Here is a 27,826-nt window from a genome sequence, read left to right as displayed (position 1 = left end):
GTGGTTAATTTTTTATGTATATTTAATATAGTTGTTTCACAATTAAGATAAGGATTATTTAACAATTAACCATGAGTTGGGACTTGGGATTTAAGCAATACACTTAAAAACATCATAATTGAACGTAAACAAATGTATAATTAGGAGGAGATAACCCTTATGCTCAGAAAAATATGTGGACACAGTAAATTAAGTTGGGACATAGTGAAATGGCAGTTGCAGAAAGCAGTACCAATAACAGATCCTCAAGATGGTCGCTCAATGGAATGACCGCTCTCGTTACCGGTGGAACTCGCGGCATCGGGTCACTTTCTCCTTTTATGTTTTTCTTTTTCATTTACTGCAAAAGACGTTATTTTGATCCTTACCCATTTCAATTTCAGCTACAAAGCTTCAAACTTTGGCCAACACAATTGAAAATTTGATCTTTTTTTATTTCCCCTTGATTTCTATTTTATCGGAATATCGAAAACTGTGTTACTCTCTCTTATAGGCATGCCATCGTGGAGGAATTGTGTGGATTTGGGGCCAAGGTTCACACTTGTTCCAGAAACGAAGCAGAGCTGAATAATTGCTTGGATGAATGGCGTGGCAAGGGGTTTTTGGTTTCTGGATCAGTGTGTGATGTGTCATCTCAAGCCCACAGAGAGAATCTCATTCAGAAAGTGACCTCCACCTTCAATGGCAAACTCGACATTTATGTAAGTTAATGCCCCACTTCTAAATTAGAAATAGTAAATGTTGAAATTCAATGTTGTATGTTAAGTGTTAGAGAAATGCTATTTGTACACCAAAATTAGTCACTAAAATCAGCCACCAATGTATTTATGTATAAATACATGTGTGGTTTAATTTATTTTCAATGTCTATTTGTATCCAAATATGTATTTTATACTGGTGGCTGATTTTGGTGTACACGTAGCATAACCTAAGTGTTACTTATAAATTGTAGTAGATTATAATGTTGACCTTATGACTTAATCACATTGAATGCATTCTTTGTTTAAGATAAAAGAAAAGAAGAAGAAAGGGGATCGTTGGGAAATAATCTTGATTCCTTACATGAAATTAGGTGAACAATGTTGGAGCAAATTTTAGGAAGCCAACAATTGAGTACACTGCTGAAGACTATTCACAAATGATGGCAATTAATTTAGACTCTGCATTCCATCTGTGCCAACTTGTGCATCCTCTTCTAAAAGCTTCTGAAATGGGAAGCATTGTGTTCATTTCATCTATTGCTGGTGTGGTGAGCTTAGGTACTGGAACAGTCTACGCCGCAAGTAAAGGTAAGCATTCATACTATTTAACTTTTTCCCTTGCTTATTCTAAAATGTTGTTGTGATCAAATGTTTTGTGTCCAATGCTGTTTTCAGCTGCAATTAATCAGCTTGTGAAGAATCTGGCTTGTGAATGGGCAAAAGACAGCATAAGGAGCAATTGTGTTGTTCCTGCAACCACCAATACACCACTTGTAGAACATGTAATACTCTTGCTTCATGTTTTCAGTTGAGTTAATTACATTTCGTTTTCTTCCCACGGATTCAAAGATAGATTTTATAGAGTAATGGTACATTAACTTTCCTGTTGACTCAGTAGGGACTTCGAAAACTAGTTTATAAGCTTCTGTTCCATAAATATCTGCTAAACTGTAAGTGAAATCTGAAATTTCTATAGTCTGGTCCAATGTAGTTCATCGTTAAGTCCTTTTACATGAAAGTTTACTGATTGTAAAGATGCACTTGAGATATCACTGCAGGGTTAGTATTTTTGTTCAGTAGCATGTGCTTGTCACTGAAGAGTGTGCTCAACCATTAAAAGAGAGTTCAGATTTTTAATAATTAATACAAGAATTTAAGATCCTTCATTTTTCCCAGTTCAATTCTAACATACTAAAGAGCAGTAGATAACATATTCCCCTATGATGAATAACTCAGAGATATAAAATCATAGCTTGTCTGTTGTCTTAGAAATTTCATTGCATCTGAACTAGGCAGTTTCTGGCAATGTATTTGACTATATATACCACCAAGACTTCCTTTTGAGTAATAAAAAAGGGCAATGACTTGTGAAATAGAAGTAACTACTAATAGGAACATGGTGAAATAAATCAATGGTCTTCAAATCCTTAATTCATCAACTAAGAGATGTTGCATAACGTAACTTATCTAGAGTATGTAGTTGTTTGGCTCTTGCATTGTCTAGTTAAGCTGCATGATCAAGATGTACGGATCTTCAAAGTTGATAACTATTTGTGTTTATTTGTTCGTTACTGAAAAATCAGTATTTCTCATGAACTTTGATATATAGTATATACTGTTAGTACTTTTTGTTAATAACAATTCTTGCTCATTGTTTTCTGCTGCCATAGTTGCTGCGCAACAAGAAGTACATAGATGAAATGCTGTCTCGAACTCCTCTTGGTCGTATCGCGGAACCTAAAGAGATTTCATCCTTGGTGGCTTTCCTTTGTCTGCCCGCCGCCTCTTACATCACCGGACAGGTCATTTCGGTTGATGGAGGCTTAACTGTGAACGGATTCCAACCCAGCATGAGAATAACATAACATTCATGTTACTGCCCACTTCCCAGTTAATTATTGTTAACCATCTTCAGAATAAAGGTTCCACATTCTTTCATTTGTTTCATCCTTGTGTCTTGTAAGTGACAGATTATTTCTGTTGATCAAGAACGGACCCTGCATAGATTTCAACTAGTATGAAAATAACATATATTATCGTACTTCTTGATTAGTTTATTGTTAATATTCATCAAAATTTAGGATCTCCTGACTTCAAGTACCCTTTTTCATTAAGAATGATATTTTCGATCCAACAGGAAGCTAAGCACATGGTTGTTAATTGTTAATTTGTTATTAAATCAAACATGATGGATATTCTTAAATTTTTTTTTCCTTAAACAGGATCAAATTATAATTTTTTATAAATACCTTTGCACAATAAGAAATCATAATTCATCTAAAGGAAATATTGTTTGCCTGTGGGCATGTACTATTGTTCTACTACTATTCACCATGTGCCTCAAATCAAACATTGCTTAAAGCTGTGTAAATGGGACCACGTGATTATATTCGTCATTCTTTAGAATTTCGCTCAAGAACAAGAATCATCGTATTGGTATGATATGATATTTTGACAATGATGCTTACACAAACCAAAATTTCACTTAAACGTGGCAATAACTGAATTATAGATTGACTAACTTAACAAATGCTTGCATAAACCAGTGTACCACGTAATGTGTATCAAACGTGTTACACAGAACAACATTAAATCTTTCAAGTCTCAATTTCTAGTGACCATGTAACATATGTTTGAAATTGCTTTCCAACAACTCCAACCTTGAATTTTCAATTTTCAAAGTAAATAATTCTGATGGTGGTTTGTTTAGTTTGACAGCTCAGCAAGCACAAATTTTGGTCAAAGCAAGCCTACATAAATTTTGTTGAATGGTATTATAGCAAGATATCCCTAATGTAGGTTGGACTTGCACTTTTAATGAATATATGTTGTTCTATTAAGGGTTGGTTTTTGTTCCAACCATTTGGTCAATCTAGTTCGAGTTTTTGTTAATATTGGAGTTTCTTTGGGAACTCTAATAATACTCAAGAGAACTACTAATAACGTAATAACAGATTAAATTTATCAAATAACAGTAAAAATGGTCGTCAATCAATTACTCTATATAGAAATGTATATTTAATATTTTATAAAAAAAATTATTATACTATTATAAATAAAAATAATAATTGATCAACTGTACGTTTAATTAATTTACTATAATAAATTTAATTATTATAATAATTGATTATTTAATTAAAATTATATGAAAAATATGTATAAATATATAATAATTGATTTTATAACTGATATTTATTACATATAACGTGTTTTGTCAATTTATATGTCAACAAACATAATATGATGGATAAAAAAATTATACAAATGCATGCGTATAAAATAGGTATCTAATAAAAAGAGAGAACTGTGGCTGCTTTGTTTTGAAGCCAATTCTTGATATTTCTTTTAAATAAGTAAATTAAATATTTTATTTACTAATATATATAATTTAAAAATATTTATTAATTTATATAATATTATTTATTTCATTTATTGTGTAAATAAATAAATATTAATTCCTTATGCAATATGAATTATAATTCGAATTTAACACAATGAATTATAATTTAGCTTTAGATATTATTCATTCTTAACTTTGTAGCTGATGAGTTTAATAACCATTATTTTTATCTTGACGAAACGATCATAACATTAATATTCTCTATCAATTTCATGTCTATATAAAATATTACTCTTTCTTAACAAAAGATGTATGAATTTTTACGCATTAATCTCATCTTTTATGTATAAATACTCGTATGATTAGCTTTATAATGTTTATATGTCTCAAAATTATTCATTAACATTCTATATTTATAGAATTTTTATATCTCTTAAACATTTATTAAATTGAACATTAAAATATCTTTTAAAGATACCCACCCATTATGTTTTTTGGTATTCAAATTATACTCATTTCATAAAAAGAAAGACGCATTACAATATTGTAAGAGATAAATTATACTTCAAAAATTCATCCACACAATAATATTTGACGACCACTACAGGACTAAAAAACTAATTTTCTGCTTCACTAATATTCAAAAAATTTGAATTATATTCAAATACTTGAATCAACTTTCAAGTAATATTTACATATTTTAGCAATTCATGTTAATTTTTTATTACTCAATTTCTACTCAAAACTCAATTTAACAAGGTCATATAATATTTATGGAGGATTTTACAAATAATTCATGCAGAATGATAAAAAAAATTATTGATACTAATTTTTAATTTGTTGTACTTTGTATTAATGATTCAAAATTCAAAAATATACACTTCAAATTCCTAAAAACTTAAATAAATTAATGCATGTCACCTATAATTTTTTTTAATTTCATACTCTTTAATTACTGGCCATATTCTATATAATTTATTTTTTAAAAATTTATTTTTATTCTCAACCAAAAGCGAAAAAAGCACAAAAACTTGCTCCTTAGTTATTTACAATTACTTTGTTCTGTACTCTTGGCATCACCTACATACAGGTGACCCTACATACATAATAATCTCAACTACATTATTTTTCTTATCTATTGTCATCTTAATGTTAACAAAACTAAAAACTTCTCCTTATATATTATTGCTGTTTTAAATTCACTCGTATTATGATTTATTTTTTACATTAACTATTCTTATGGACCTATCATACTTGTCAAACATATTTTTCTCTCAATATTCCAGTTACAAAATTTTGAAATATGATTTCATTTTGTCGCTGGAAACATTTCCTAAGTCAGGTTTTGCAAATTTATAAAAAAAAAAAAAAACTCAAAAGTCACTCTTAAAATTTGATAAACTACATCAATTCAGAAGCAAGAACATTACTGATAAAAATAAATAAATAAAAAGATATGAATTAAAATTAAATAAAAAAATAAATTGAAATTAAAATTCAATAAAAAAAAGATAGATTAAAATAATATAAAAAATTACTCTATTTTCTATCTAATTTCTTAATATAACAAGAAAGAAAATCTTTAATCTAATTTGTCCGTACCATAATTTTTTAATTGAATCAAAAAAACTCCTCAACTTTCTATCTAATTTTTTAATATATTAAGAAATTGACTCACTTAATCTTATTTGTCAACACCATGATTTCATCACAAGATAAAAAGTGCTTTGACATTCTTTTAATTTTATCTCTCTATATGACGACCATAATAGTTTAGAAGGTATTTATAATCTTTTATTAGGTTAAAACAAATAAAAAAATTAAGTCCACAAATATAAAATTCAATTTAATAACTAAATAAACAAAATCAAAATACATCAAATTAAATTAAACATTCTAAAAATATAATTTAATAATTTTTAAATAATATTTGAACGCTTCATATCAATAATATTTGAAGCACATGTCACTCATTCGTTAATTTTAGCAAATTTTCAATTTCAATTTATATATGAACTCATTTATCACATATGGACAAATTCTAAATATTTAATTTTTATATGGGATTATAATTTTTGTACGGTCATGCTAAATCTTTTTTTATGAATCATATTATTATTTAATATTGTTATATTATCTTTTGGACAATTAGATGATTCTAAGTTTTGAATGAAATTGAATTTCTTCAAACTCCTCAACAGTACTATATTAATTCCATCTTTATTATTTATTTCATTATTAATCTTTCATTTTTTTACTACATTTATAACTTTAAATGTATTTTTACATAAACTTAAATTTAAATTTAAACTATCCGAAATTTCATAATAGCTCTATGTTATTTAATTAATTATATTTAATTTTATATTTTTATTTTCTAACAATACATAACTATTGCACCATTTATTTCATTAAATTTTATGTTACTAGCTATCTATTTAATGTTAAAAGTTAAGCAACAAAAAAGTACATACATACAAATTTATTACCATTGCATAAAAAATATATCTCTTAGTGTTGTAACAGCTAAACAACACTAATTAAGTAATTATATTATTAAATGATTAATTATTTTATTATTTTATTATCAAGTTAATACAAGTTCAAATATTTGTTGATAACATAAGTTCAAATATTAACAAATGAAATAAATAATTCACATTAAATATACATACATTGATTTAGTATGTATGACATTTATATTTTTCTTCTTTACCATTATTAACTTTTAAAATATATTTTTTCTATCTTTAACTCTTTATTGTTTAATATATGTTGAGACTTTATCCATGTTTATTTTTCTCAATTTACCATATTCATGTCATATGAATTTCATTATAAATTATAAATATTCAATAATTTCTTAAAATTTATCAAATAAGTTATTGTGGGTCGAAAAAATTTCCACAACAACTATCATTATATTCTTGAATTATACAATCTATTTCCAAACATTTTAGTTTACATATATACAATCAAATGTATATGCATGACATGAAATTGTTTTCAAGTAGAGAAGTATTTTCCACATAATTGTTTTGATGGAATAATTTTTAGTTCACATACAATCAAATGCATATGCATGACATGAAATTGTTCTCAAATAGAAAAGTATTTTTTACACAATTATTTTGATGGAATAATTCTTATCACTCAATTAATTAGTAAATAAGTGTCGATATAATAACCCAGCTAAACTTGGGGTTCGCCATATTATCATTATTCACGTTATTTTTCAATCGATTTATAATTCATTTTATTTTCTAAGTTTAGACTGGATCATCTGATCAGTTAACAAAGCTTAGGGCTATAATCCGTTACTCAACATGAATTATAACTCGGTTTAATTGCTCATGATGAATTATAATCACTACAAGAAAAACATTAAATACCACTAGATTTACCAATGGATTTAGCGACGAATTTTTTGATAGTAATAAGCGAAAATTTGTCCTAGAAAAAACTTACCGTTGGATTCCATAATCCGTCCCTAATCTCGACGATAAAAAGGGGTGCGAAAATTTATTTTATAAGCGTCAATTTTACCAGCGGATTTACCATCAAAAATTTTCAACGGTGATGTGAATTAGTGAAATGCGACGTTTTGGACAACGACCAGCACCTTACCTTCGGATTTATCCATCAATAAATCCAACGGTAAAATTGAATGAAATTCGAATTCAAAAATCCTCCTTCTCATTTCTGCAACTTCTCTGCCCTCTCCTCTCTTCTTTTCTCTCACCATTTTCTCCCTCTCCTCTCCATTTTTCACCAGATACAGATATCGCCGTTGCTACCTTAGGTTCCATCGTTGTCACTACTACCTCATGGGTTGCCGTCGCTGTCTCAGGTTCCATCGTCGTCGCTGCTGCCTCATGGGTGACCGTCGCTGCTGGGTTCCAGCCATCGCTGTCGCTGACTCGGGTTCCTCTTCCATGTTAGTGTGAATTTTTTCCATTCTTCAATTTGTCAATTTTTTGTTTTGAAAATTCTAACACTACTTTATTAATGGCAGAGGTGGGAGAATCTTGATGATGCCACCGCACCATGAGCGCCGCCGTTGCATCTCCACCGCAACTCAACAACCAAGTTTAGACCTTTTTATTTTTTTATTTTTTTACTTTTTATATAATTTTATATGTATTTTATTAATTTTATATTTGGTTTTTTGTTGCAAAATGTAAGTTAGTTTGAAATATTAGTTTTTTTCCTAAATGATTTAAAATTTATTTTTAAATTTTATTTTATTTTTTTTAATTCTATATTAGTTTTTTATCTCTAAATATAATAAATCTTTTATGTTTTTATGCTGGATTTACTTTTTTAAGGATGGAATTTTAGGATGAAAAATGGGAGAAGGCTGTCTAATGAAAAAATGTATCCTCTCAATTGTTAAAAAAATTGAGGGAGTAAGTGTAATCTCTAATTATTCAATGCTCTCTTATTCATGTTTTCTCTTGGTCCTACTTATAAAATTAACGGTGAAAGATACTTTACTCCCTCAATTGATAACAAAAATTGAGAGGATCCATTCTCATCTAATGACACCTCCTTGAAACCTTTATTTGTTGAAAAATTACGGAATAACAAAGGGTTACACACTATAATAGCTAGGAATTGATGTTTGCTTGAATGTGTGCTTGTTTTAATTCATATTTACAATTATTTCCTATGTGAAAATTTGATAATTTTTTTTTGTTGTGGTCTATGAATTAAGAAAAAATTCTGCCAAATTTTCGTTAAAGTCGTTGTTTAATGTGTATGAAAATGAAAATTATATTTGAAGGAAGCTTTTAATTCATAGATGAAATTCTGCCGAAATTATTAAAAGTATAAATATAATTGAATGATAAAATTAAAATTAAAAGTCTTTTTGGCATTGAACGAATAATAGTCATAAAATTAATAATAATGTATTATCAATAGTTATGAAATGAATAATATATCTAAAAAATTAATTTTTAATTTATTTCATCTATAAATTCTTAAAATCTCTAAAATTATATTGTATCGATTATTTAAAATCCATCTCTCTCCCCCTCCCTCTTTGCAAAAATGACGACAAATCGAGGTATCAAGTAACACCTTACCACACAGAACTTTAAGCTTAAGCCGTAAAACAGAGGTGGTGAGGTATTACGACCTCTAAAAATAAAATATGTACGTAGATATAGTTGAAAAAATTTGTAACTAGGAGCCTTGAAGAAATGTTTAAGCAAAAACCGCGAAAAGAAAAGCGAATTACACTCGAAAACGTAAAACCGGAGAAAAGATAAGGGTAAGACATGAGTGTATACAAAGAGTCGAGTATCAAAATACAGAATATCAAGCTCCAAAAGCAATCTGCGAATCTAAGGTTGATCGGAGTATAAATACATGTATAAGCATAAGTATATATCCCAAAATAACCCATTATACATAAAGAAAACACTTAGTTCTCATATATATATATATATATATATATATATATATATATATATATATATATATATATATATATGAATGAGAGTCTATGAACAAAAAATACATAACAGACAACCTAATTATAACTTCCCAACTTTGCTTGCCATAAAAACTTCCAGACGCTCATCGAGGCACATCTTGATCTGCATCTGAAAACAGCAACAGAGATATAGAATGAGAACCAGAGGTTTTCAGCATGGTAATGGTGTCCACATACATAATATATAAGGTCTCGAAAAAGCTAGAGGTGATCCTAAAACTCAAAACTCAGGTTTAATACTTAGAATTATAATTTGAAATCATAAACAAGGTAGGTACATTAAATCCCTTACATTACCCTTTCCCCCTAATCCTCCACAATTTCAGTGGAATTGTCCTTGTTACTCCTCTGCCAGACAAGAGGTCTCTTAGTTGCATAGACATATAGTGCATATAAAGAAATCACAAGTAAAATTCAGTTACAGCAAACAGAGCATATAGTAGTTAATCATAGATTATCAAGTAGGCAAACCCAATTAATACACAATCAAACAAGACAAAAATATGTATATGATGCATGCCTGTTCTATGATTGATGAGTCTCATCTGTTAGTTATATAGCCAACCCGACATATCCGATAGCTAACCTAGGCACCGTCCTCTTGAAAACTGGTGATCGGTACAGTACCACGATCCTTACCTGGTGAGTGGTAAACCACCTTGATCCCTACTATCTGCGAGCGGTAAACCACCTCGATCCCCACAGACGTTTTCAATTGGAAAACAACACACACATAGGTGGTAAATAACCACGATCCTCATAAAATAATTTTATATAAAATCTAGTGGATAGTAAATAACCACGATCCGCACAAAACAATTTCAAATCAAGTTTAATCTCATCATCATATAGTATTTTACTTCATTCAAAATTATTCATTGTCATTATCATCTTTAATGTATCTCCTATTTTATCTCAAATTCATTCAACATTGTCATCATTCATATATTTCTAACATTTCCGCACTTCTCATCATAAACCATCACTCCAAAATCTTCCTTCACTACTAAATTACCTCCCTCTCTAGGTTCACCATTTTTCCTATTATTAGAAACTAAATTAAGGACTTTAGAAGGTAACTATAAAGATTTGGAAGTTAGAATTTGAGTTAAAATCACAAAAAATTGCATTTTTTCAAAAAATAGGGGTCCAGGGTATGCATGCATGATCTCGCATATACGAGCCCCCTAGACAGAAGCAAATGGTCGCGTCGCATGTGTACACACCAAAAAGCTGCTAAATTCTGCAGAATGATCAAAAAGCTGCTAAGTGTTGCAGAATCCATTTTTACACACCAAACTTTCAACGAGCATAATTTTTTGTTAAAAATTATTTTTGGTCCGTTCTTCAAATGGCATAATTTTCACGGACCAAATTTTTATTTAAGACAAGTTCAGAAAAGTTTTGGAGTGCAAAATTTGAGTTATAGCCCATCAAAATTTGGTCAAAAATCAAGTTTTCATAAAAAGTTCCAAACCTCTATCTTTACAATTTTTCATTCAAAACCCCAAATGTTTTAAATCCCAAACAACACTAATTCAAATCACAACATGTCCACACACTTCCATTTCTCTCATCAATACACAACCACCTCAAACTATTCAAGAATTCCTCAATTTCATACATATTACTCAACATTCTCATAACAAGTTCAACATTTTCATCATTTACTAACCATCAACATACTAAGTACTAACACGTAATCAATTTCAATCATTCCATAACCATATCCATAGAAGACCAATCAATTGATTCAATTAACTCCAACACGAACTCCCATCAAACCCAAACAAAGTCATCATTCAATATTTCCATCATCAAACACCAAACTCAACAAAAATCATCATTCATCAACTCATTCACAATATAATTCCACATTTTCATCAAAGTTACTAGCATTAACATACTCTCATATTTTCAATATATCCTATAGTCATCTAGCCTATGTTTTCACATGACATTATATATTATCTACGAAAAACTAAAATTATACATTGGCCAATTCCTCCCTAAACCACAAAGCACTTCAAACCTCAAGCATTTAATCTAACAATATACAATTTCATCATAATTTAATATAAGGTTTACTAAATTAAAAATTTACCAAGAGCTAAGAGCTTCTTACCTTACCCACGGACTAATAGAATAACACTAAATAATTCCCACAAGCTAATTCGATCCAAAAATATCAAAATATCATGATTCTCAATTTCAAAACTCATGAATTTCAAAACTGAAGGAAGAAGTTTGGGTGAGAACAATTGTATTTCTTACCAAGTTGGTTAGTGGACTTTGTAGAGAATTTTAAGACAAATACGTGGCCGCTAACAACTTGTTAATCGGAGCTCTAAATCAAAAGATACATGAGATTGAAGGTGAGATTAGGTTTTGGAAGTTCTTCCCCTTTCCCTCTTGCATTCAAAGTGATTCCTTTCACTTTGAGGGAGGAGTGGCTTAATGTGATGTTGGGTTTGGTTTTGGGCACGTTTTGGGCCCAGTTCAACTGATTTGGTTCGACGGTTCAATTTTTTGTTAAAATCTTTAAAATTAGTGTTAAAATTTATATTTTAATTATTTCTATTTTCCTAAACCATGAAATTTAATTTTCTAATTTTTTAATAATAATTAATTTATTAATTAATTATTTACTAATTATCAAGAGTTTACATGTCGTGAATCAGCCTCGTGATCAGAGTAAAGGGAGGTGTCTACTGGTACCCTCAGACTTCTCAATCATCATCCTCTACACCGCGTACCCCTGGAATGTCACAGGCAATGATGATGTACCACGAGCAGATTTCCGTTGGTGGCAGCGCGCTGTTGGAAGGGCACCAACATCATTGCCTAGATCGCCACCTCGCCACCTCAGCAAGACTAGGGGATGACAACGACAGTTATCAGGATCCATAGTGTTACGATGGATAACCGGAGATTAATAGACAGGCCTTGTAAGGTTGGTCCAAATGTCTTGAGGAGGAGATATTCGACCTGGATTGCGTCAGGGAGCTGCCGTCCGACTTGTGTGTGTGAAGGAATGGGGGGTGGTACCTGCAAAAACACTCCGATGCCAAAGTCAGCAAAGGGTTTATAGCAGGTTTAAGTATATTGGAACTTAGCGATACCTGAGGGGTGTCAGTGTATTTATAGTGGTGAACCAATAACTACCGTTGGAGTAGTTCCACCTTTTAAGGTGGATAACAGTCCTTTTATCTTAGGAAAGTTGAGGTATGGCTCTTGGAAGTGGGTTGCGAAATTTTAGGGCAGTTACTTATTTGAATAAGTGTTATCTGCCAGCTAACTTTCGGTCCCGACTTCCTTAGAGTGGAGTCTGTGTCGATTCGGACCTCATCAGAGGAGGTCGATGGGGAGTGAGGGCCAGTCTTTGGATTGGGCCTTTAAGTGTATTTGTACCTGGGTCCTAGTGTTGGGCCATGGTATGAACAGTGCTCCTACTCGAATCCGATCTCTTTGACTTAGGAGTTGGATTCGAGCATTTTGAACTTGGGCTTGTAGCTGAAGTGTCATGGAAACCGACGTGATTTAAATTTCCCAATCAGTCACGTCTAATCAAACGTCGCGTCCGTTAGGAGTTTCGTATTTACATGTGGGAGCAGTTATATTGGTAACGGCGTGCCCTTTTAATGATCGCGTTGTTTTACCCTTATGCCCCTGGTGCGTTTATAAATACTTTTCCCTTTCTTTTCTTTATCTTCTTTCGTCTTCTGAGATACTTCACCTGCAATCCTCACTTTTTCAAAGCGAAAGTGTTTTAGCCTTCCTTCTTGGAGTGCTGCGATTGCCGTTGCCTCTGCTTCTCTTTGCTTCTCCCAACAAAGGTTAGCTTTTCTTTCTCCTCTTCTTAATGCTTTATTTTGTGCATTTAGAGGAGTTTTATAGGCTGTTTATGAGTCTGTCTGTAGGTCTAGTGACTCTGTTTTATTGAGGGGCTTGTTTTGATCTTTTAGAGACCCTGTTTTTGATCTCCTTTCGTTTTTTTTTTGTAGGTTTCGTTGTCTTTTTTACCTACTTTTTTACTGAAAAAGATGTCTTCTCTCGAGTCTCTTTCGCAATGGGTGGATGATACCGTTCTAGAGGAGAGTCCTTTAGTTGATGTTGATTATATCACTGACCTTCGTACCCACCATAGGATTTGTAGTGATGAAGTTGATGAGCCTAAGTATGAGCTGGTAGCCCCGAGTCCAGAAGACCGGGTTTGTTTTGGGAGGGCTTCTGAATCAGATCCCGATTTTCTCTTTATGTATGATTGTCTTTTTACCCATTTGGGGATTTCTTTCCCCTTTTCTGATTTTGAAATGGAGGTTTTGAATCACTGCCGAGTTGCCCCTACGCAGCTCCATCCCAACTCTTGTGGGTTTATGAGGATTTACTAACTCGTAAGCCGAGAGCTAGACTTCCCATCTTTCTTAAAGATATTTTTCTATCTTTTTCATCTGACTAAACCTTTTAGTGGGCAAAATAATAAGCAACAGTGGGTGTCTTTCTGAGCTATTCAAGGTCGGAAAGTTTTCTCTATGTTTGACGAGTCTTTCCACGACTTAAAGAATTTGTTTTTTGAAGTCCTAGCAGTAGAGGGTCACCATCCCTTTTTTCTTGATGAAGACTCCAACCCCTTCTTTCCTCTGTACTGGCTGAAGGCTTCTTCTGTAGAAAAGTATAGCCTTGACGATTTGGATGAAGTTGAGGAGGCGATAGTAGGGTTCTTCCGAGAAGCTTTGGAGAGAGCCCCTTATTTGGATACCAAAAAGTTTTTTCAGGGTCTCCGAATTTTGTGCAGACCCAATTAGGTAGCTTTGTTGATGATTTTGAAAACTTCCGACTTGTAGTCTTTCGATTTGTAGACTAACTCTTTGTTTCCCTCTTTTTCAGAGATGGTGAAGAAAAGATCCAGCTCCTCCTACCAGAAGGTCCAGGATGCCAAGAGGAGGTCTCGAGCTCAGGTTGATGCCGTGAGGGCCGCAGGCACTCTTCCTTCTCCTCCTCCTCCTCCTCCTCCTCCTCATCCTCCTCGAGATTTCGGGACCTCTTCTCGTCCTATTTTAGTGTCCTCCTCTTCTGCTTCTTCTCTTCCTCCTCCCATCCCCCTGGCCCGATCTTCCCCTGAACCCGAGAAGAAAAGCACAAGACTTCTGGCTCTTCTTCTGAAGGTTCTAATTTTGATGATCCCAAATTTGTTCGGAATCACATCTTTTCCCATACTCAAATTGATATGGACGATATTTCCATTCGAAACCATCTTAATATTATGGTTCAGGGGAGTGTTTGGGCTGCTGGGGTGTGCACAAAACTCCTTGATATCTTGGAAAAGACTCCTCTTAGCTCTTTGGGTTCTACCCAAAAGGTTGAGGAGTTGGAGGGGAGGATCTTCCTTTATCAAGAGGAAGAGAAGAGGCTTAAGGAGGAGGTTGCCAAGTTAAGGGAGGAGAGGACCCGGCTTCAGGAGAGGTAGAAGAGGTTGATGGGCCAGTGTGCCATGGCAAAAGGTCTTAAGGAGAAGGCGGAGCATAACTATGTCCGGCTCTTTGGGGAGAACATCGATCTGAAACGGGAGCTGGCAAGAGGTTGGGAGGCCTACCAGGACCTGGAGGATTCAGTGGCTGAGAGTGCGGAGGAGGCTTGGAGGATTTTTAAGGAGCAGGTCAGAGTTATTGCTCCTGATCTAAACCTTTCTCCTCTTGACCCTGACAAAATTGTAGTGAATGGGGCCATTGTCTATCCTCCTCCTCCTGAGACGGACTCCGATCTGAAGACCCGTGGACAAAGGATAACAGAGTCCCCTCCTCGTGAGGATCGACGAGAGGGGTCTTAGCCGACGCTTTCAGATATTCCAACCCCTGCTACTGAAGTAGCTGCTCTGTTTTCCTCTGCTGCAGATCTGACCTCTCTTCCCGCTGGTCATTCCCATCCTTCTTCAACTTGATTGATTCAAGCTACTTGGAGCCTGGCTTGTGGGCCCCTTTTATGAACAATTTTATTATTTTGTTGCTTGTGGTGGTTTGTTCTTGACTCTTGCTGGCCTTTTATGGCCGTAAAAAAATGCTTTAATTTCTGCCCGTTTTTTGGATAAGGAGTTTTTAAGATTAATAGGCATGTGCATGCCTTCTATAATTTTTCCTTCGTTAGGCTTTTCATGAAAAACCCTTTCGATCGTTTTTTTTTTTGGAAAAACTTTTTATCTGGACAGGCTGCGTTTTATATAAATTGTCTTAGGTTTTCCAAAGACTCGAGACAACCTCAGCCCTTACTTTTGATGGTTTTTCCTTTTATCTCTTTTTGGTATCCCTCACTCATTCAAATTTTCTTATTCGAATTGTTCATAACTTAGGTTATTTTCGCGATGCATTTCAATTCTTCTCTTTTTTTCGACTTGTTTGGTCGTTATATTTCCGAGTTATCATGACCTGCTTTTATAACCTCTTTACACCTACTTGTACCTCGTCGTTTCATCCTGACAACCCCTTAGGTCGGTCATGGGATTTTTACGTTTTGTCGAGCTTAAGTCGACGCGTTTCGTAGAAAATAGCAATTTACTAATGGGATTTTTAAAGAGATGTACAAAAAGATGTTTATTTATTGATGAATGTACTTTTTTGCTACTAAGGAAAAAATTATTGCCATTTAGTCTTCACTTTGATGCCTCGTTAAAACCCCCTTCAAGAAAATCCTTCTCTTGGAAAAAAATCATGAAGTCGGAAAAAAGAGTACATCAAGGAGTGGAGTTCGCTTTTAGCTATAGTACTTTTCATATTACAAGCATGCCATGACCTAGGTAATTCGGTGTCATTCAAGTCAGTCATCTTGTAGTAGCATTTTCCTAGGACTTCACTTATCTTATATGTCCCTTTCCAGTTAGCAGCAAGCTTTCCGTCTCCAAACTTGTTGACTCCAATGTCATTTCTGATTAAGACCAAGTCGTCTATGGTGAAATTTCTTCGAATGACTTTTCTGTTGTATCTGTTTGTCATTTTTTGCTTCAGCGATGCTTCTCTTATCTGGGCTTATTCCCGTACTTCGGGGAGTAGCTCGAGTTCTTCTTTGTGCCCCTGTACGTTGCCGACCTTGTCATAGAAGCTCACCTTTGGACTTTTCTCATTGATTTCCACTGGTATCATGGCTTCTATGCCATAAGCAAGTCGGAAGGGTGTTTTCCCTGTAGCAGATTGAGGTGTAGTCCGATATGCCCATAGTACTTGAGGGAGTTCCTCAGCCCATGCTCCCTTTGCATCTTGTAACCTTTTCTTCAGCCCTGCCAGTATAACTTTGTTGGCTACCTCGGTTTTTCCATTTGCTTGTGGGTGCTCTACCGAGGTGAACTGATGCTTGATCTGCATACTGGCTACCAGGTTTCTGAAGCTAGAGTCGGTGAACTGAGTGTCATTATCAGTGTGATGGAGTGAGGTACCCCATACCTTGTGATAATGTTCTTGTAGAGGAACTTCCGACTTCTCTGGGCTGTGATGATGGCTAATGGTTCTGCTTCTATCCACTTCGTGAAGTAGTCTACTCCTACTATTAGGTATTTTACTTATCCAAGCGCTTGGGGGAAGGGTCCTAATAGGTCCAATCCCCATTTTGCAAAATGCCATGGAGAAGTTATGCTAATAAGCTCCTCAGGGAGAGCAACGTGGAAGTTTGCATGCATTTGTCATGGCTGACACTACTTTACGTACTCGGTGGCCTCTTTCTGCAAAGTCGGCCAGTAGAACCTGGCTCGTATAACCTTCCTAGCCAAAGATCTCGCTTCGAGATGATTTCCACATATACCATTGTGGACTTCCTTCAGTACTTCCGTTGTCCTTTAGGTCGAAACACACTTTAATAGTGGTGTGGATATTCCTCTTTTATAGAGAATATTTTTCACTAAAGTGTAGTTCTGTGCTTCCCTCCGAATTTGCCTGGCCTCTTTTTCATCTTTAGGTAAGATGTTGAATTTTATGTATTCGATTAGTGGGTTCATCCATCTGAGGTCCAATCTAGATACTTCAAAGATGTCTTGTCTGCCCTCTGTTTTTGTCACAGAGGGTTCTTAGAGAGTTTCTTGGATCAAGCTTCTATTATTTTCAGTTTAGTACTAGCTAACTTGGAGAGGGCGTCTGCTCTGCTATTGAGATCCCGAGTTATATGTTTGATCTCGGTCTCTGCGAATCGCCTAAGGTACTTAAATTTTTTTGTCTAAGTACCTCTTCATATTGGGGTCTTTAGCCTGATATTCTTTGTTTATTTGGGAGGTCACCACCTGAGAGTCACTGAACACGACTACTTTGGTCACTCTGACTTCTTCTGCCAGCTTTAACCCTGCAATCAAGGTTTCATATTCTACCTGATTGTTAAAAGCTGAAAATTCAAATTTGAGGGAGACTTCTACTTAAGTTCCCTCTTGGTTGACTAATATTATACCTGCACCGCTTCAGACTTTGTTGGAGGATCCACCCACGTATAGCTCCCATGTAGTGGAGGCTTCCTCTTGATCTCTTGCATATTCTGCCACGAAGTCGGTGAGGCATTGGGCTTTAATTGCCGTCCGAGTTTCGTACTTTAAGTCAAACTCGGAGATCTCTATGGCTCATTGAACCATTCTACCCGCAATATCCTTTTTTGAAGGATTTGCTTCATGGGCTGGTTCGTTCGAACTGTTATTGTGTGGGCTTGAAAATAAGGTCGTAGCCTTCGAGAGGCTACTATTAAGGCATATACAAACTTCTCAAGTTTTTGATACCTTAATTCAGGGCCTTGTAGAATCTTACTGGTGAAGTATACAGGATGCTGCCCGACCTCGTCTTCCAGTATTAGAGCTGATGCCACATATTTGTCGGCTACGGATACATACAAGACAAGTTCTTCCCCAACTATAGGTCAGGTCAAAATGGGAGGTTAGCTTAAAAATCTTTTGAATTCTTGGAATGCTTCTTCGCACTCAGGAGTCCATTCGAACTAGAATCCTTTTCTTAGTAGAGAGAAGAGTGGTAGGGATCTTAACGCTGATCCTGCCAAGAACCTGGAGAGGGCTGCAAGTCGGCCATTCAACTACTGGACCTCCCTTAAGCAATTCGAGTTTTTCATTTCTAGGATTGCTTTGCACTTGTTGGGGTTGGCTTTGATCCCCCCGTGTGTTAGCATAAATCCCAGGAATTTTCCAACCTCCATCGCGAAGGTGCACTTTGCGAGATTCAACCTCATCCCCTGCATCCTTATGGTGCTGAAAACTTGCGAGAGGTCAGCCAAGAGGTCGACCTCATCCTTGATTTTTACTAGCATGTCATCTACATAGACTTCCATTAGTTCCCAAGGTGAGGAGCGAACACCTTGTTCGTCGGTATTTGATATGTGGCTCCAACATTTTTCAGCAGCAATAGTTTACTCTAGGCGTGATGAATGATGTTTTTTCTTTATCCGGCTTGTACATCGGGATTTGGTTGTATTCCGAGTATGCATCCATGAACAACAAGTACTGATACTCCGAGCTAGAGTCTACTAAGGTATCAATGTTTGGTAGTGGATATGGGTCTTTGAGACACGCCTTATTCAGGTCAATGTAATCGACGCACATCCTCCACTTACCGTTTTGCTTTTTGACCAGCACCACATTTGCTAGCCATGCCGGATACTTGACCTCTTTAATGAAACCGGCTTCTAGGAGGGCTTGTTCTTGCTCTTCCACCACTTGGGCTCGTTCAGGCCCGAGCTTTCGTCTCCTTTGCTGAACAGGTCACGATCCGGGGTATACTAAAAGTTTGTGAGACATAAGATCGGGATCTATCCCTGGCATGTCGGAGGCTTTCTAGGGGAAGAGGTTGGAATTCTCTTGTAGGAGCCTTACGAGCTTCTGCTTCAGATCTTGTTTTAGGTTGGCTCTTATGTTGGTATTTTTCTCTTCCGCTTTTTCGATCTGTACCTCTTCAGTCTTTCCCCCCACCCCTGGTTGTGGCCGCAACTATTTCTTAAATCTGACTCCTCCGAGTTCAATGGTGTGATCCTCCTTGCCTTTTCATCTTAGGTTTAGGCTTTCATTGTAGCATTTTCTCGCCAGCTTCTGATCTCCCTTAATGGTTACAATACCCTCTGGTGTTGGGAATTTCATGCAAAGATGGGGGTGCACACCACTGCTCCGAGCCAATTTAGAGTTGTTCTACCTATTAGAGCATTGTAGGCGATGACTATGAAGTTGATGCTAAGAGTTTTGGATTTTTTCCCTTTTCCAAAAGTTGTATGCATGGGTATAAATCCATATGGCTTTATTGGTGTATCCCCCAGCCCATATAAAGTATCGTGGTAATCTCTTAACTCCTTTTCGTCCAATCCCAACTTATCAAATGCCGGTTTGAACAGGATGTCGGTTGAGCTTCCCTGATCCACCAGGATTCTGTGAAGATAGGCATTGGCAAGGATCATGGTTATCACAACTGGATCGTCATGTCCAGGAATGATACCCTGCCCATCTTCTTTAGTAAAAGAGATGGTTGGAAGGTCGGGAGCTTCTCTCCCGACCTGGTAGACTTCTTTTAAGTGCCTCTTGCAATATGACTTTGTGAGGCCGCCTCCACCGAATCTTCCCAATATCATATGTATATGTCTTTCCAGGGTCTGTGGTGGTGGGTCTCTTCTATCCTCGTCATCTCGCTTTCTCTTGCCATGATGGTCCGACCTTTCCATGAGATATCTGTCCAGCCAGCCTTCTCTGGCCAGTTTTTCTATCACATTTTTGAGTTCGTAACAATCATTTGTTGAGTGACCATATAGTTTATGGTACTCGCAGTAATTGCCATGACTTCCTCCTTTTTTATTTTTGATGGGCCTAGGGGGAGGTAGTCTTTTGGTATGACAAATTTTCCTGTAGACATCAACTAGGGAAACTCATAGAGGAGTATAGGAGTGATATCTCCTAGGCCTTTTAGGGCCGACTTCCTCTTTTTTCTTGGACTCTCTCTCTCTTTCTCTTTCTCTTTTGATGAGTGAGAGTGCCCAGGTCGCCAACTTGGCTCTCGAAACCTGGTATTTTCCTCCATGTTGATGTACTTCTCAACTCTTTCCTGTACATCACTCAGGGAGGTCGGGTGTCTTTTCGAGATGGATTGGGAGAAGGGGTCTTTTTGGAGTCCATTTACTAGACCCATAATTACTGCCTCTGTTGGCAGGTCTTGGATCTCCAAACACGCTTTATTGAACCTTTCCATGTAGTCCCTCAAAGGTTCTCCGACCTCCTGTTTTACTTCCAAGAGACTCGGTGCGTGCTTTACTTTGTCCTTCTGGATGGAGAATCGCATCAGAAACTTTTGCGATAGGTCGTCGAAGCTGGTGACCGACCTTGGGGGAAGACTATCATCGGGAAAGCCTTGCAGTGAGTAGCATCAGAAGCGTTGGCCAAATACATCTGACTTTTAAAATTGCTTAGATAATGCTTTGGGTCAGGAGTTCCATCGTAGAGGTCCATATCAGGGTTTTGAAGTTCTTTGGAACTTTTGCCCTTATTATGGCTTCACTAAATGGGTCTTCTCCTCTCAAGGAAGAATCTTCTCGGTCACTACGAGAGTTACAACTTCGGAGAGTGGATTCTAGTCTTAGGAGATTTTCTTCAAGCTCTTTTCGTCGTTCGATCTCGCTTCTCAAATTCCTCTCCACTTCTCGCTGTCGCTCCAATTCTTGTTCCAACTGCTCCAGTCGTCCCTGATGGCCATGGAACAATCCCATGAAGTCAGTTGCATGAAGTTGTCCTTCTTTTCTTGATTCATGCCCTTCAGAGGAGTTTCCCTTTGGGTCCTTCACCCCTGAGGTTCCTTCTTTGTGCTGGTTAGTCACTCCTTGGTGAATGACTATCGTTCTATCATTATTGTCAACGTTCTGATTCTCTTGCTCAGAATCAGACGATGTGTTTCCATCTTCGTACAAGTTGTCTGCCATCACTGGTTGATCTCTCGGGTCTCTGGCAACGGTGCCAATGTTACGATGGGTAATCGAAAATTAATGGACAGGCCTTGTAAGGTTGGCCCAAACGTTTGGAGGAGGAGATCTCCGACCTGGATTGCGTCAGGGAGCTGCCGTCCGACTTGTGTGTGTGAAGGAATGGGGGTGGTACCTGCAAAGATACTCCGATGCCAAAGTCAGCAAAAGGGTTTATAGCAGGTTTAAGTATATTGGAACTTAGCGATACCTGAGGGGTGTCAATGTATTTATAGTGGTGAACCAATAACCACCGTTGGAGTAGTTCCACCTTTTAAGATGGATAACCGTTCCTTTATCTTAAGGAAATTGAGATATGGCTCCTGGAAGTGGGTTGCAAAATTTTAGGGACAATTACTTATTTGAATAAGTGTTATCTGCCAGCTAACCTTCGGTCCCGACTTCCTTAGAGTGGAGTCTGTATCGAATCTGACCTCATCAGAGGAGGTTGGTGGGGAGTGAGGGTCCATCTTTGGATTGGGCCTTTAAGTGTATTTATACCTAGGCCGTAGTGTTGGGCCATGGTATGAACACATACATAGTGATTAGGATTTTGTTCTAGACTATTTGATTATATCTTATTTATTTGACTTTTTATTCTGTATGTACACTTGATATTTAATAAAATCCTTATTTGATTTCTATTATTTAAAATTTGACTACTAATTGTGTTAAAAAAATTTAAAAATTGAATTTATCATCGAATTTATCAGGAGAAAAATTCGACAGTAAGTCGGCACAAAACAAATATAGTGTGGTGCCAAACATTTTTATTGTTAAAAAATTAGCCGTAGAATTCGTCAGTAATTACCGTCGGGTTGAAAAATCCGACAATAACTAATTATCGGCTAGTGTTATAATATCAGATTTTTTTCGACGATAATATATTTATCGGTAGATTATTTTAGTTATTCAACCGATAAATTTGGTGTTCAATATTTTTTTTAGTAAATTCAGCTTTGAATATTATTCATTCTTAACTTTATAATTGGTGAATTTAAAGATCATCATTTCTATCTTGACGATCAAATGGTCAAAATATTAATATTCTCGTTCAACCTAATATCTATATCAAATATTATCTCTCTCAACGAAAGGAGATCCATATTTTTTAAGGAGTAATCTCATATTTTATCTTTAGATACTCGTCGTGTGATTAATTTTATGATGTTTATATGTCTATAAACTATTTACTAATATTCTATATTTATAAAATTTTTATACCTCTTAAATACTTGATACTTGAGTTATATTCACTCCATACAAAAAGAAAGACATATTCTAATATAGCGATTTGCAATATTTTAAAAATTCATTGGCACACAAAAAAATTATTTAGAATAATGAAAAGACTATTAATATTAATTTTTAATTTGTTATATTTTTTATTAATAATTTAAAGTCTTAAAATATACCCTTCAAACTCATAAAAATTTCAATAAATTAATGTATATATTACCTACAAAATTTCTTTAAATTTATATTCTTTAATTACTGGTTATGTTCTATATAATTTTTTTAAAGAGTTTTTTTATTCTTAATCAATAAAAATTACAAAAACTTACTACTTGTTCACTTAGAAGAGTTTTCTTTTCAATATTTTTTATAATTTGATAGAAAATTGAATTTATCGACGAAAACAAATTTCTAACTTCTTGTCTAATTTTTTTTGTCCAAAAGTGTTTTTCAGCCTTAATAGATTTTTTATCCAAATTTTTTAAAAAAATAAATAGAATAATTCATATAATAAATAGACTCATTCTAATGAGAAATTTTTTTAATACATATATAATAATTAAACTAATTTAAACCCAAAACTTACCTTGAATACAATATTTAAAATGAGATTAATATTAATAAAAAATTTTTTATATCATTTAAAAAAAAGACCAATTAAATATTGCCACTTATATAACCCAAAAAATGAATATTAAAATGTTATTATTCTAACTTGATTACAAGAGTTCAATCAAACTAAATAAGATGTACTCAACTGTACTCTTCTATTTCATTGCATTATTTTTTTATTATCTTCTTATCAATTTGATAGATAAATATATTTTAATTAATTTAATGATAATTTTTTTTAATTATTTATAAAATTATAATTTCTTTTTCAATTCAAATACACAGTATTTTAATTTTTTATTGTATTTTTTTTAAATTCAATGAGCCAAAATATATAATGTTTCAAATATGTAATGTACTTTTTTAATATTGTTATGCTTAATTAAATAATATTTTAAAATTTATTTTTATTAATGTATAATATCTTTTAAACATAGTATATAATTATTAATTATGTAATTCTATAATTTTTATTTTAGTTAATTTTTTTATAATTTAATTGACAACATTTGAAATAATTAAAAATAATATAAATTTTAAATTAAGTTGAGATTAAATGTTGGAATAATAAATTTTATATTAAGTTTAAAGTTAATTTTTATGATACATGATGTTATAAATATTTATGCAATATTTTGTGAGTTTGAAAATGGAATTGAATTAAGTGATAAGTATTGTAAGTGATGTACTAAGCAGACTTAATTTAAATGCATCAAATGGACCTGTTTGGCAATTCTACTTTATCAATATATTATTTTTTTTGTAAATAAAAAACATATTTGAACTTACATACTAAAAATTTATACAAAATTGTCGAAGTTAATTTTTTTAAAAAAATAAAATATATTTTTTATCTTTAAAATTAGTTAAAAAATTTAAAAAATATTCATAAATTTTAATTTATTTTTATTTTATTTTTAAAATTTTTTATTTGTATCAAATATACATATAATAACAGAATTTTTAGAGAATTTATAACCAATCTAACAATAATATATAATAATTATATCTGATTTACTTATCCAAAAGATTATTTTTGCAATATTGTTAAATAATTGATCTTAATTTTTTTTAAATTAATCACTAAGCGTATATTTTATACAAATAAAAGTTTTTTAAATAAAATAGAAACAAAATAAAAATTATAAATATTTTTAAAATTTTTAATAAGCTTGTAAGACAAAAAATATGTTTTATATCTTTTAAAAATATATTAAAAATATAAATATTTATGTATTATATTTTAATAGTTTAATTTTTTTGAATAAATAATTTTATAAAAAAATATAGAGAGTTAACTATAATATAAACTAACTTAAATTAATATTTTATATTTTTTAAAATTTAAAAAATTAAGATAGAGAATTTATTTTTGTTAATAGACTGCTTTTTTAATTAATTAATTGCTTAACAGAATCATTTTATAAAATATATGATAAAAGTATATATATGCTTGAGAGATGATATTGGTATATAATAAATTTATGGATTTTTGTGCGTGCGGATAAAGCTGACGCCAAAACTAACTAGTTAGTATATCAATCCAAGAAATACATGCATATCCAATAATAAAGTTGGGATCCACATCCACTAATAAATTTTATTTTATTTTAATTTTATTTTTAAAAATTTTTATTTGTATCAAATATACATATAATAACAGAATTTTTAGAGAATTTATAACCAATCTAACAATAATATATAATAATTATATCTGATTTACTTATCCAAAAGATTATTCTTGCAATATTGTTAAATAATTGATCTTAATTTTTTTTAAATTAATCACTAAGCGTATATTTTATACAAATAAAAGTTTTTTAAATAAAATAGAAACAAAATAAAAATTATAAATATTTTTAAAATTTTTAATAAGCTTGTAAGACAAAAAATATGTTTTATATTTTTTAAAAATATATTAAAAATATAAATATTTATGTATTATATTTTAATAGTTTAATTTTTTTGAATAAATAATTTTATAAAAAAATATAGAGAATTAACTATAATATAAACTAACTTAAGTTAATATTTTATATTTTTTAAAATTTAAAAAATTAAGATAGTGAGAATTTATTTTTGTTAATAGACTGCTTTTTTAATTAATTAATTGCTTAACAGAATCATTTTATAAAATATATGATAAAAGTATATATATACTTGAGAGATGATATTGGTATATAATAAATTTATGGATTTTTGTGCGTGCGGATAAAGCTGACGCCAAAACTAACTAGTTAGTATATCAATCCAAGAAATACATGCATATCCAATAATAAAGTTGGGATCCACATCCACTAATAAATTTTATTTTATTTTTAAAAATTTTTATTTGTATCAAATATACATATAATAATAGAATTTTTAGAGAATTTATAACCAATCTAACAATAATATCTAATAATTATATCTGATTTACTTATCCAAAAGATTATTCTTGCAATATTGTTAAATAATTGATCTTAATTTTTTTAAATTAATCATTAAGCGTATATTTTATACAAATAAATGTTTTTTAAATAAAATAGAAACAAAATAAAAATTATAAATATTTTTAAAATTTTTAATAAGCTTGTAAGACAAAAAATATGTTTTATATTTTTTAAAAATATTAAAAATATAAATATTTATGTATTATATTTTAATAGTTTAATTTTTTTGAATAAATAATTTTATAAAAAAATATAGAGAGTTAACTATAATATAAACTAACTTAAGTTAATATTTTATATTTTTTAAAATTTAAAAAATTAAGATAGTGAGAATTTATTTTTGTTAATAGACTGCTTTTTTAATTAATTAATTGCTTAACAGGATCATTTTATAAAATATATGATAAAAGTATATATATGCTTGAGAGATGATATTGGTATATAATAAATTTATGGATTTTTGTGCGTGCGAATAAAGCTTACGCCAAAACTAACTAGTTAGTATATCAATCCAAGAAATACATGCATATCCAATAATAAAGTTGGGATCCACATCCACTAATAAATTTTATTTTATTTTAATTTTATTTTTAAAAATTTTTATTTGTATCAAATATACATATAATAACAGAATTTTTAGAGAATTTATAACCAATCTAACAATAATATATAATAATTATATCTGATTTACTTATCCAAAAGATTATTCTTGCAATATTGTTAAATAATTGATCTTAATTTTTTTTAAATTAATCACTAAGCGTATATTTTATACAAATAAAAGTTTTTTAAATAAAATAGAAACAAAATAAAAATTATAAATATTTTTAAAATTTTTAATAAGCTTGTAAGACAAAAAATATGTTTTATATTTTTTAAAAATATATTAAAAATATAAATATTTATGTATTATATTTTAATAGTTTAATTTTTTTGAATAAATAATTTTATAAAAAAATATAGAGAGTTAACTATAATATAAACTAACTTAAGTTAATATTTTATATTTTTTTAAAATTTAAAAAATTAAGATAGTGAGAATTTATTTTTGTTAATAGACTGCTTTTTTAATTAATTAATTGCTTAACATAATCATTTTATAAAATATATGATAAAAGTATATATATGCTTGAGAGATGATATTGGTATATAATAAATTTATGGATTTTTGTGCGTGCGGATAAAGCTGACGCCAAAACTAACTAGTTAGTATATCAATCCAAGAAATACATGCATATCCAATAATAAAGTTGGGATCCACATCCACTAGACAGTAAACCATGCATGTTGTCTGTGGATTAATGGCAAGGAAAGGAGATATTGTCTAGATCCTACAATTTTAATTTTTGTTGTTGTTTATCTCCTACAAACACTGATTACAATCCTCCCCATACATGAAGCGCCAACAGTATTATCATTCAGCAGCGCATACGTATTGCCCACGGTAGAATACACTGATTGCGATGCAAAATGTTATGTACTAATATTTATTATTTTCAAGGAAGACACGTGTTTCAAAGTGAGTTGTGGAGAGTATAGGTGGCAATGAAGAAGAAAGCTAACAATGAGGTTGTGGCATATCAGTAGTTGCATAGTAAATTACGCTGATTGCGATCCAAAATGCTACTTACCAGTGGTTGGTATTTGCAAAGAAGGCACGCGTGTTTCAAAGTGAGTTGCGGAGAGTATAGGTGACAGTGAAGAAGAAAGTTAATAAGGAGGTTGCGGCTATCCTGATTCCCGGAGTGTCTCTGGAATAAGACACCAATACACCAAATCATGCATCTCCGGCATGTCTTGCGCGTGTCACGCCTTCATTCTTTTCCATACCTCCAACCATGCCGCGTGTCCTCATGCTACTGTGCTATAGCCTTCATTCCTTCCACACCTTTATCCTTTTCCATTTCTCCCAACCATACCGCTCTTTCTAAGGCGGTTGAATGAAAGTTAAGATTGAACTTTAGTACGATACATGAATCCTGTAGAATAAGACAACAGCACACTCTAAATCATACATTTCCGGCATGCCTTGCGCGTGTCAAGCATTCAT

The 27,826-nt window shown here is 32.6% G+C and overlaps 2 protein-coding genes across 2 annotated transcripts; one reads left to right on the top strand and one right to left on the bottom strand.

Moving 5' to 3' along the window:
• Nucleotides 1-90: 90 nt before the first annotated feature.
• LOC112791588 (tropinone reductase homolog At5g06060) lies at nt 91-2,835 on the top strand. Its single transcript, XM_025834485.2, has 5 exons — nt 91-304; nt 494-701; nt 1,073-1,289; nt 1,377-1,483; nt 2,372-2,835. The coding sequence occupies exons 1-5, from the start codon at nt 210-212 to the stop codon at nt 2,564-2,566; spliced, it is 822 nt and encodes a 273-aa protein (XP_025690270.1). The 5' UTR covers nt 91-209; the 3' UTR covers nt 2,567-2,835.
• A 13,725-nt stretch (nt 2,836-16,560) lies between these two features.
• On the bottom strand, nt 16,561-17,329 carry LOC140183600 (uncharacterized). Its single transcript, XM_072232059.1, has 2 exons — nt 17,269-17,329; nt 16,561-16,862 (listed from the first exon to the last, which is right to left on the bottom strand). The coding sequence occupies exons 1-2, from the start codon at nt 17,327-17,329 to the stop codon at nt 16,561-16,563; spliced, it is 363 nt and encodes a 120-aa protein (XP_072088160.1).
• Nucleotides 17,330-27,826: the final 10,497 nt, after the last annotated feature.

The sequence above is a fragment of the Arachis hypogaea genome, chromosome 3 (assembly GCF_003086295.3).
Source record: "Arachis hypogaea cultivar Tifrunner chromosome 3, arahy.Tifrunner.gnm2.J5K5, whole genome shotgun sequence".
Classification (NCBI taxonomy): domain Eukaryota; kingdom Viridiplantae; phylum Streptophyta; class Magnoliopsida; order Fabales; family Fabaceae; genus Arachis; species Arachis hypogaea.
The sequence above is the reverse complement of the archived record's forward strand: the minus strand, read 5'-3'. Positions and strand labels throughout refer to the sequence as shown.

Bases quoted from the DNA above. Each gene is read 5' to 3' on its own strand.
- LOC112791588 (XM_025834485.2), top strand. From the start codon at position 210: ATGGCAGTTGCAGAAAGCAGTACCAATAACAGATCCTCAAGATGGTCG. The intron at 1,290-1,376 runs GTAAGCATTCAT...TGCTGTTTTCAG, and splicing joins AGTCTACGCCGCAAGTAAAG to CTGCAATTAATCAGCTTGTG. The intron at 1,484-2,371 runs GTAATACTCTTG...CTGCTGCCATAG, and splicing joins ATACACCACTTGTAGAACAT to TTGCTGCGCAACAAGAAGTA.
- LOC140183600 (XM_072232059.1), bottom strand. From the start codon at position 17,329: ATGGTATATGTGGAAATCATCTCGAAGCGAGATCTTTGGCTAGGAAGG. The intron at 16,863-17,268 runs GTTCTACTGGCC...TCACCTCGGTAG, and splicing joins AGGAAGGTTATACGAGCCAG to AGCACCCACAAGCAAATGGA.